The sequence below is a fragment of the Verticillium nonalfalfae genome (genome assembly GCF_003724135.2).
Source record: "Verticillium nonalfalfae strain VnAa140/NRRL 66861 chromosome Unknown scaffold_136, whole genome shotgun sequence".
NCBI classification, from domain to species: domain Eukaryota; kingdom Fungi; phylum Ascomycota; class Sordariomycetes; order Glomerellales; family Plectosphaerellaceae; genus Verticillium; species Verticillium nonalfalfae.
The window spans coordinates 69,406-80,034 of record NW_021167361.1 but is presented as its reverse complement, the minus strand read 5'-3'; the positions used below and the strand labels follow the sequence as shown (position 1 = coordinate 80,034).

At 41.1% G+C, this 10,629-nt stretch overlaps 2 protein-coding genes across 2 annotated transcripts; both read right to left on the bottom strand.

Annotated features, from left to right (window-relative positions):
• Positions 1 to 6,644: 6,644 nt before the first annotated feature.
• D7B24_001713 (uncharacterized protein) lies at positions 6,645 to 8,189 on the bottom strand (the record flags this gene model as incomplete). The annotated part of the gene is made up of 2 exons (XM_028635935.1): positions 6,645 to 7,456; positions 7,535 to 8,189. The coding sequence occupies 2 exons, from the start codon at positions 8,187 to 8,189 to the stop codon at positions 6,645 to 6,647; spliced, it is 1,467 nt and encodes a 488-aa protein (XP_028491718.1).
• Positions 8,190 to 8,978: 789 nt separating this feature from the next.
• Positions 8,979 to 10,344, bottom strand: GLD1_1 (mitochondrial glycerol dehydrogenase Gld1; the record flags this gene model as incomplete). The annotated part of the gene is made up of 9 exons (XM_028635934.1): positions 8,979 to 9,058; positions 9,107 to 9,365; positions 9,415 to 9,611; positions 9,659 to 9,779; positions 9,827 to 9,899; positions 9,949 to 10,053; positions 10,098 to 10,111; positions 10,161 to 10,248; positions 10,298 to 10,344. 9 exons carry the CDS (start codon positions 10,342 to 10,344, stop codon positions 8,979 to 8,981), a joined length of 984 nt encoding a protein of 327 aa, XP_028491717.1.
• Between the last annotated feature and the right edge of the window lie 285 nt (positions 10,345 to 10,629).

The following is a 10,629-nucleotide window of genomic DNA, read 5'->3' as shown; positions in this document are numbered from 1 at the left end:
ACTATTCTATTTTATATTATTACTTAACCTCTTCGATCGTTACCTAGTTATACCTCAGTATACTCGATACTAATTATACTATTCTACTATTAATAGCTCTCTTTTTAGCTATATTATTACTATAATATAAATATCTAGAATATTAATCTATAGTATTACGTTAACTTTTTATAGATAGATAAACTATTTTACTATAGAGGAATAGTATTAGATCCGGGCCTCGGCTTAGGATAGCTATCTTATCGATTAAGCTACTAAGAAGGAGGTCGCCTAGTAATAGCGCTGCCTAGCTGCCCTATTATAAGATAATATAGAGTATAAGGTACCTTATAGACCCTATATTACTTATATAATATAGCGCTAGTCTACTAATTACTTCGACTAAGAGGGGGCCGCTATAGCTACCTCGTATTCTAAGTACGCCTATAGTAAGTATAAGTATTAAGAGGTTAGCCCTCTACTATTACCCTTTTATATTACTATTCTAATATTATTCTAAGTCCCTAATTACGCTAACGCCTATACTATTACTATATAGCTTACTATAGTATAGCGAAACCTAGTTATTATAAAGGCTATAGGCCTTCCGTTTAGCTAATTCCTCGCTATATTTAAAGCTATAGCTAAGATTATAGGTTATAGTCTATACTATACTTATACTATTACTTATATTAAGAAAAAAGCTATAGAGTATATTACTATTACTAAAGACGATAAAGATAATAATAATAATAACGATAATAAAAGTAAAGATAAAAAAGAAGATATAGAAGAAGGGGAAGTAATCGTAAACTCTATAGCTATAGTTAATACTACTACCCTAGCTCTTATTCCTATAAGTAGTTCTATTATAGAGTAGGCTAAGTATATAGTATATATTTAAGAGTCTATTATTACTTCCCTAACTATCCTTACTATAAGTTCTCTATAGCGAATTCTTACTCTAATACTAATTTACTTTATAGTAACGTTATTATTAAGATTACGCTTCTAGGCTTTATTTATTACTTATTATACTTAGAATAGCGGCCTCCGGGCCTAAATTAAAATCGTTACTTTACTCTCTATAATTATCCTATTACTCTATACTTTATTCTCTTATATAATATACTTCCTAGGTCTCCTTTCCGTAAATCTACTTTCTTATACTTAGCGATAATATACTTTCTCGTACCTTAATAGATACCTCTAACCCTCCGCTTCTCGGATCCGCTATAGAGCTTATTCGCTATTCGATAGAGACGTCTCTCTAGTATATAGTCTAAGTAGTTCCTAATAGCGATCCGCGGAGTCGGCCTTCTATAGTTTTAAACCTAACGCCCTATACTAATATAGTCTCGAGAAATATAGCCTAGCTAGCCTTACCTCCTATAATAAGCTTAAGTAATAAGTAGAGTATTACTTTACTATAGTACCCTAGCTCCTCTAGCTAAGAGCGGGTTTCTATAGACTCCTTAGGGTTCTTTACTTAAGCGTTTACCCCTCCGCTACGTACTCTTAACTATAGATAATACTCCTATATATAAGGCCTATAGTTCTCCGTACTCTAAGCTCGATAGCCTTTAGCTCTTTATATATAGACTCTACTTATATAGGCTATATACGGATTCTATCGGCCTTTAACTACTACTATAGCTAATTCTATAATATATTAATATATTTCCTATAGCTCTATATAAGTTACTATATAATAGCTTAACTTATAATAATTAAAATACTCTATCTTAGAGAGCGGCCTCTACTATAATTAACGAGAAGTAAGCCTAGGTCTACTATAATACTACTCTAGCTCTATTAAGTTAATATCGTTAGCGTAATCGTCTTTCGGGAAGTCTTTTAATTATTAGATTATATTAACGACCTCTTATATATTCTATAGCTATTAGAGCTATCTAGCGAAGCTCTTTTATATTTCTAGCTATAGCTTTATTAATAATTATTTAACGTAATCCGCTTCTATTAATATTAATATTATATCTTCTATACTATTAGAGAACTCTTTTAGGAACTTTTTAATAAATTAACTATCCTTCTAACGTAATTAGTTCTATCTATAGAGTCTTTTATATTATACTTATATCGATCTACTTTATTCTTTATAGAGGAATTACTTAAATTCTTCTTATAAGTATTCCTTCTCTGTAGAGTACCTCTCTTTATAGTCTATCTATATATCCCTTAGCTATAAAGTAAAGTATTATACTACTTAAGTAATATACCTATTCTCGTCCTTAAAACGGTCTTCGTCGATTTCGAACTATTCTTTATAGCTCTATAGAAATCGCTTTAATATAGAGTAGGTCTCCGCTACGTATTCTAGTAATTTCGCTAATTTAATTCTTAGTTAGCGTAGCCCTTAGGAGGGCGGATTAGTAGCTATATCGAGTAATAGTATATAGGCCCCTATAAGTTCTTCTTATAGTCTAGCTTCTATTATCGAATTATAGAAATTATAATACTCCGTAATAGAAATATTACTAAGCTAGTCTTCGTTAAGGGCTATAAGCTATTTCTTAAGCGATTCGATACGGACCCGCTTCCTAATATATTCTATAGCCCTTTCTAGGCGTTCCTCTTTATCGGTTTCGCTATCGTTATTAAGGCTCCGTGCCTTAGGCCTAGGTCTCTTATACTCCGTAGCTAATTACTTAGGCGATCCGGAGTCTATATAGCCTATAATTACGGGAGGCTCGTTAGAGAAGGTGCTCTCCGTACTCTTCTAGCGATAGGAGCTAGCGTAGGTCTCTATTACGTTATTATTTCTTATTATTAGGGTTTTCAGTACGCTAGTAATTACGTAGATCGATACGGTATCGGAAGCCTTAACGGTCTACTCCGTAGGGGTAAAGAATTTAATATATTAGAGCGTTATTTAGAGTAGAGTAAAGAGGTCTTCCGTACGTAGTCCGTAGTAAATAGAACGTAGGTAGGGGGTCGGAATATATCTGAATTCTAGCCCTCCGTAGCTTAGGGGGCCCTCCGCAGCCTATATATACGTTCTCTCGTAACCCTTAGCCCCTAGCTAGCCCCCTTAGCTTAGTAGGCCCTTAGTAGCTCCGTAGGGGTCCTAATATAACCTCCCCCTCTAGGACTCCTAGTCCCTAGGAGTCGGTAGGAATAGCTTCACCCTATAGTAATAGCCCTCCCGTAAGTTCTTAGCCTTACTCCGTAGTATTCTAGCGTAGCGCTCCGTAGTCTTCTAGCGTAGCGCTCCGTAGTCTTCTAGCGTAGCGCTCTACGTTACTCTCGCTAGTACTATAATAGTACTTTACCTTATTATTACTTAGTCGTTTACGTAAATTTAATAAGAGGCCTTAATTATCGATTTTTAGCGTTTACATAGCTTATTTCTAACTTTCCCTTCTTTAGCCCTCCGCTACCCTCTACTCGTAAGTTCCCTTTAGTCCGCGCTTCTCTATTATCTTAGTTTATTAACCTATAGCGTCTCCTTCGCTATAATAGTTTTATAATAGATATCTATAAGTTCCGTAATTCTAATCGTACTATTCTACTATTAATAGCTCTCTTCTTAGCTATATTATTATTATAATATAAATACTCTAGAGTATTAGTCCTTAATATTATATTAATTTTTTATAGATAGATAGACTATTTTACTATAAAGGAGTAGTATTAGATCTAGGCCTCGGCCTAAGATAGCTATCTTATCGATTAGGCCGCTAAGAAGGAGGTCGCTTAGTAGTAGCGCTACCTAGCCGCTCTACTATAAGATAGTATAGAGTACGAGGTACTTTATAGACCTTACGTTACTCGTATAGTATAGCGCTAGTCCGCTAATTACTTTAACTAAAAGGGGGCTACTATAGCTACCTCGTACTCTAAGTACGCCCGTAGTAAGTATAAGTATTAGGAGGTTAGCCCTCCGCTATTACCCTTTTATATCGCTATTCTAATATCGTTCTAGGTCCCTAATTACGTTAACGCTTACGCTACTACTATATAGCTTACTATAGTATAGCGAAACCTAGTTACTATAGAGGCTATAAGCTTTCCGTTTAATTAATTCCTCGTTATATTTAAGGCTATAATTAAGATTATAAGCTACAGTCTACGCTATACCTATATTATCGCTTATATTAAGAAAAAGGCTATAGAGCGTATTATTATTATTAAAGACGATAAAGACGATAACGATAACGATAATAAAAGTAAAAATAAAAAAGAAGATATAGAGGAAAGGGAGGTAATTATAAGCTTTATAACTATAGTTAATATTATTACCCTAGCTCCTATTCCTATAAATAATTATATTATAGAGTAAGCTAAGTATATAATATACGTTTAAGAGTCTATTACTACCTCCCTAATTATCTTTATTATAAGTTCTCTATAATAAATTCTTATTTTATTATTAATTTACTCTATAGTAATATTATTATTAAGATTACGTTTTTAGGCTTTATTTATTACTTATTATACTTAGAATAATAGCCTCTAAGCTTAAATTAAAATTATTACTTTACTCTTTATAATTATTTTATTATTCTATACTTTATTCTCTTATATAATATACTTCCTAGGTCTTTTTTCTATAAGTCCGCTTTCTTATACTTAATAGTAATACGCTTTCTTATACTTTAATAGATACTTCTAACCCTCCGCTTCTCGGATCTATTATAGAGCTTATTCGCTATTCGATAGAGACGTCTCTCTAATACGTAGTCCGAATAATTCCTAATAGTAATCCGCGAAGTCGGCCTTCTATAGTTTTAGATTTAATACTTTATACTAATACGGTCTCGAGAAGTATAGTTTAGCCGGCCTTACCTCTTATAATAAGCTTAAATAATAAGCGGAGTATTACTTTACTATAGTACCCTAGCTCTTCTAGTTAAGGGCGGGTTTCTATAGACTCTTTAGGGTTCTTTACTTAAGCGTTTACCCCTCTACTATACGCCCTTAGCTATAGATAATACTCTTATATATAAAGCTTATAGTTCTCTATACTCTAAGCTCGATAGCCTTTAGCTCTTTATATATAGACTCTATTTATATAAGCTATATATAGATTCTATCGGCCTTTAACCGCTATTATAACTAATTCTATAATATATTAGCGTATCTCCTATAGCTCTATATAAATCGCTATATAATAGCTTAATTTAAAATAGTTAAAATACTCTATCTTAGAGAGTAGCTTTTACTATAATTAATAAGAGGTAGGCCTAAGTTTACTATAATACTACCCTAGCTTTACTAAGTTAGTATCGTCGGTATAGTTATTTTTCGGGAAGTCCTCTAGCTATTAGATTACGTTAACGACCTCTTATACGTTCTATAGCTATTAGAGCTATTTAGCGAAGCTCCTTTATACTTCTAACTATAGCTTTATTAATAACTATTTAACGTAGTCCGCTTCTATTAACGTTAGTACTATATCTTCTATATTATCGGAGAACTTTTTTAGGAACTCTTTAATAGGTTAATTATCCTTTTAGCGTAATTAGTTCTATTTATAGAGTCCCCTATATTATACTTATATTAATCCGCTTTATTCTTTATAGAAGAATTACTTAAATTCTTCCTATAAATATTCCTTCTCTATAGAGTACCTCTCTTTATAGTCTATCTATATATCCTTTAGCTATAGGGTAAAGTACTATATTATTTAGGCGATATACTTATTCTCATCTTTAAAGCGGTCTTCGTCGATTTCGAATTATTCTTTATAGCTTTATAGAAATCGCTTTAATATAGAGTAAGTCTCTATTACGTATTCTAGTAATTTCGCTAATTTAATTCCTAATCGATATAGCCCTTAGAAGGGCGGACTAATAGCTATATTAAGCGATAATATATAGGCCCCTATAGGTTCTTCTTATAGTCTAGCCTCCGCTATCGAATTATAGAAATTACGGTACTCTATAGTAAGAATATTACTAAGTTAGTCTTCGTTAAGGGCTATAAGCTATTTCTTAAGCGATTCGATATAGACCCGCTTCTTAGTACGTTCTATAGCCTTCTCTAAGTATTCCTCTTTATCGGTTTCGCTATCGTCGTTAGGGCTCCGTACCCTAGGCCTAGGTCTCTTATACTCCGTAGCTAATTACTTAGGCGATCCGGAGTCCGTATAGCCTATAGTTATAGGAGGCTTATTAGAGAGGGTACTCTCTATACTCTTCTAGTAACGGGAGCTAGCGTAGGTCTCTATTACGTTATTATTTCTTATCGTTAGGGTTTTCAGCGCGCTAGTAATTACGTAGATCGGTATAGTATCGGAAGCCTTAACGGTCTACTCTATAAGGGTAGAGAATTTAGTATATTAGAGCGTTATTTAGAGTAGAGTAAAGAGGTCTTCCGTATATAGTCTATAGTAAATAGAACGTAAGTAAGGGGTCGGAATATATCTAAATTCTAGCCCTCCGCAGCTTAGGGGGCCCTCCGTAGCCTATATATACGTTCTCTCGTGACCCTTAGCCCCTAGCCAGCCCCCTTAGCTTAGCAGGCCCTTGGTGGCTCCGCAGGGGTCCTGACACGAGCTTAGGTCCAGGCACCCTCCTACCTTATAGAATAGCTATGCAATATATACATTCCTTATGCACTTGAAGCCCGGCGGAAGGTTCTACAGTCTGTCAAGTGCCCGCTAATTTTCCGGCCATATATTGATCTAGTTTATAGCAGACCTAATCTACCTGGGCCAGAGTCTGGTTGAAGTCGTTGACTAAATCCTGCTTTACTCTATCGCACCTCTCCTTACCGAAGAACCGCTCTGAATCTGATTTTAGGTTTTCGGCCTCACGCTTGATGTACATATAAATGGTACTCAAGACAGAGGCTTCCTTCAATTCGAGGCATAGTGTCGTGTCTTTGGTAGCCGTGGCCAGTATACATTCGATTGAGCGCGGATTGCGACTTGAAAAGAGCCATTTGGCGCTAGATGATGAACACAGCTTCAAAATCAAATCGAGAAGCCAGTACTTGTCCGTGGCACACTCGTCGAGCGCGTCAATAATAATAATCTTGTCTTTTAGAAGAGTGTCGACTACCATGTTGGTGAGAATACGCGACAGAGCAACCCAGGCGTTCTTGTTTATAAAGAGGTTGTTGCCCTTTTTGCAATACTCCTCACGGACGTGGGACATGAGCTGGGGATGCTGGTCGATCAAGAAGAATATGAGTCCTCGTAACACAGCCGTTCCGCTGTTGAGGCGTTTATCGGAATTTTGACAGAAGAAGAAGGCTGGCTTCTCAGTCTCCCGGGACGTCTCGCTCAGCTCGTTGATGATACTGCATAGCAGCAAGGTCTTGCCCTTGCGTGACCCGCCCCTGATCCATAGTAAACGACTATCCGGGTTGTTGCGCCATGTCTTGAAGCCGTTGTAGGTCAAGATCCAGCTGTCGTAGTCCACGCCGAATCCACCTTTCGTACTCTCTATGCGTGCCTTGTCGTCGCGAGGATCGGTGACATGCAAGTCTGGCCAAAACTGGTCTGCGCCTTTGAGAGAGTTAATGGAGTGTTTTGGTAGATGATCGAAGATCTTGGTTGGGGAACGCTATGTAGGCTACTGCTTACCAAAGTGCATAGATCCACCATTGCCCTGTCTGTACATACTTGATTCAAAAGTATTCGTTCCACCCGTCGGATTGTTTTGCTGTCCAACAGCTCCGGAAGCCACGGTCTGGTGTGCGTAGTTCGAGCCTGTAGCCTCAAAATCCGCATCATCCAGCGACGGCTCTATGTTGGAAAGCTCATGCAGCGCCCTCTTAATATCTTCCATGTCTTTGTGCGTTGCTGTTCTGAACGTGCTGAGTGTCCCAAGCTTGATTAGACTGCCCATGATGTCGTTCATCAATGCCTCGACCCTATGCCCCTTGGCGCCCTGCAGAATGTGGCGATACCAGCCGCGGATCGTGTCCCACGATTTTTCTCCCCCGACCTGGTTACATTTCATTCCGAGGTCTTTGAAAATACGGTCCAGCTCGCGAGCCTTGCTGTTGCAGTCGTGTAGGACATCTTGTATCTCAATCCGCTGCTTTTCGGTGATGGATTTGTCTATGGTGCGGCGAGCATCTTCCAGCGTCTGCTTGACCAGAGGGAGGTGCTTCTCGACTTGTTTGAATGCATCAGGGAGCTTGGCAGACTTGAGTAGCTTATGCGTCGCCGTTGATGTGGCGTCGACAATGCTGACGATCGATCCGATCAAACCGACAAGGCTGGCAGGGTCCATTGGAACCGGGCAGCGTAATGAATAGCAGACACTCGAGTATCAGCGTAAACACAGTTGAAGGCGTGATGATCAATCTGAGCGTCTATGGGGTCAAAACACGTTCTTCTGCTCGGGGATGGCTTGGCCTCTTATGCCCTGCCGGCGACTGGAAAGCTGGAAACCCGCGCTCGTGCAACGGTGACCGGGCTTGACTCTAACGTGCAGTAGCTGGTATCAGACAGCCCCGGATAGAAGCCAATTGGTCAGGGAACCGCCCTGGAAACAATAGCATTAGCCACGCTGCACGTGCTGGCTGACATCCCTCGCGGCCAGGCTAAGCCAACCAACACCGACGACCCATCTGAGCGTAGCGTGTAGGTCCCCTCATTGTCCGAGCCTTACTTTTTCTCATGTGGAATATCATGGCCAATGGAAATGAATTTGTGTAACAGCAGGGCAAAATGATTGTGTCGTGGTGTTGCCGTCTGGCGTTGAGATCTTGAGAATCCATGGTCGTGCTCTCGATGCCAGCGACGGCGTATCTTATCGATGAGTAGCATCAGCCCACTGAGATACGGCATATGACATCATCGTCCAGGCACAAAGGAGTAATTGGGTTCTGAGTTTGAATCCTACTGTTGAAGTTCCACTGGCCTGACGGGAACGCATGTTCCACACCTTTGCCTTTCTAAAGAGATTTAACCTTGTCCTCTCAGTAGCAGGTTGAGCTACATGCCCGACAGGGGCCTGGATGACGGGGACAAATGCGAAAGATTTCAAGAATGAAGGAAAGAGAACGCCTGAGGTTGATTACGCGCCAATGTTGACTTTCCGAGGCGCACTCTGTTCCGCCGCAGTGTCGAACAAGTTGATGCGGTGCGGGGGTTGCCCTCGAAGTCGTCAGTGATGGATCTTCAAGACAATGCAGCTGCACTTACAGGTGAACGGAATAGCAAAACGTCGCTCCTCCTTGCCGAGCTCATTGATCGCCTTGACGTCCTCGTCGGTAATATTGATCTCCTGGAAGTTCGACTGGATTCTCTCAGGCGTGACAGATTTGGGAATGGCGCTGTGGCCGCCAAACTGGGCCCATGCCAAGATGACCTGCGCCGGCGTCGCCGACAGCCTCTCGGCAATCTCCTTGATGACGGGGTTCTCGATGGCCATGGGTTCGCCAATAAGGTTATTACCGAGGGGCTGCAGTCAGTCAGCAGCTGTCCATACAAACAGCGGAAGGTACACTCACAGAATAGGCCGTGATATGAATGCCCTTCTCACCAGCGTACTTAACGATGCCATCCAGCTGGTTCAGCCGGGGATGGCGCTCGACCTGGTTGACGGCGGGCGTCACTCCCGTGGCGTCGATCAAAGCCTGGAGGTAAGGGGCAGCGAAGTTGGAGACGCCGATGGCGCGGACCTTGGACTTGGGAAGATCGACCATGGCTATGAGGGTCAGCGTGCTGCTCGGACAACTGCTTAGGGTGCCTGACCTTTCCACGTATCTACAATGGAAACATCGAGATCGAGATCAATCTCACTGCCGTCAGCAGTCACAGGGAACGGGTTGCCATCGGTCTTCTTGAAAGCCACGGGCCAGTGAATCAGGTAAAGCTACGGAAGTCAGTGGTGCGCGCAGAGGGATACTGAAGCCTACGAACGTCGAGGTACTCCAGCTGGAGCTCGTTCAGGGTATCTTCAAGCGCAGGGGCGACGTTTTCCGGGCGGTGCTCGCTGTGTTTTGTGAGAAGCGATCAGCGCCTCGGCCATTGGGCCAACTCACCTGTTCCACAGCTTGGAGGTGATGAAAATGTCCTCACGCCTCAGCCCCGGCAGCTCAGCGAGAGCCTTCTTGATGGCCTGCCCAACTTCCTTCTGGTTGCCGTAGCTATCGAGGTCAGCGCTGCCTTCAATCGTGGTCACTACACGCACATCTTCGCCAGGTCCTGATGTTGCGGTCAGCATTGAAACGAGTCTGCGTACAGATGGATTTACCAGATGACGGTAGCCAGCCTTCAACGCTTCATAGACGCCCGCACCGACAACGCCGGGATCCGAAAGCCACGTCCCGTATCCCAGTGTGCTGAATACATCGCGTCAGTGGTGTTCAGTCGGGATGTACAACGACGTACGGGATGTAGGCGCCCGTATTGAGCTTTGCCTTTGTGCCGAACGACATGATGAAGGTAGTTGACGGAGAGATTGCAGGAAGAGAAGTCGGTCCTAGCAATCAAAATTGGACGTAAGCAACGCTCACTCGGTGGACTTTGATTCTCAACCCTGGCTTTCGTAAAGGGGCTACTGTCGTGAAGCCTCTTGTGGGCGGCTAGTGCGGGGTTGGATGGCGATTCAGCAATCGCTCGCCTCCGGCCGGTAGCGTGACGCCCAAGTCCCACTTCGTGGCCACGGTGCGTACACACTCGGCATTCTTTTGACACGAAAATCATCAGCAGAGGCTGTAATG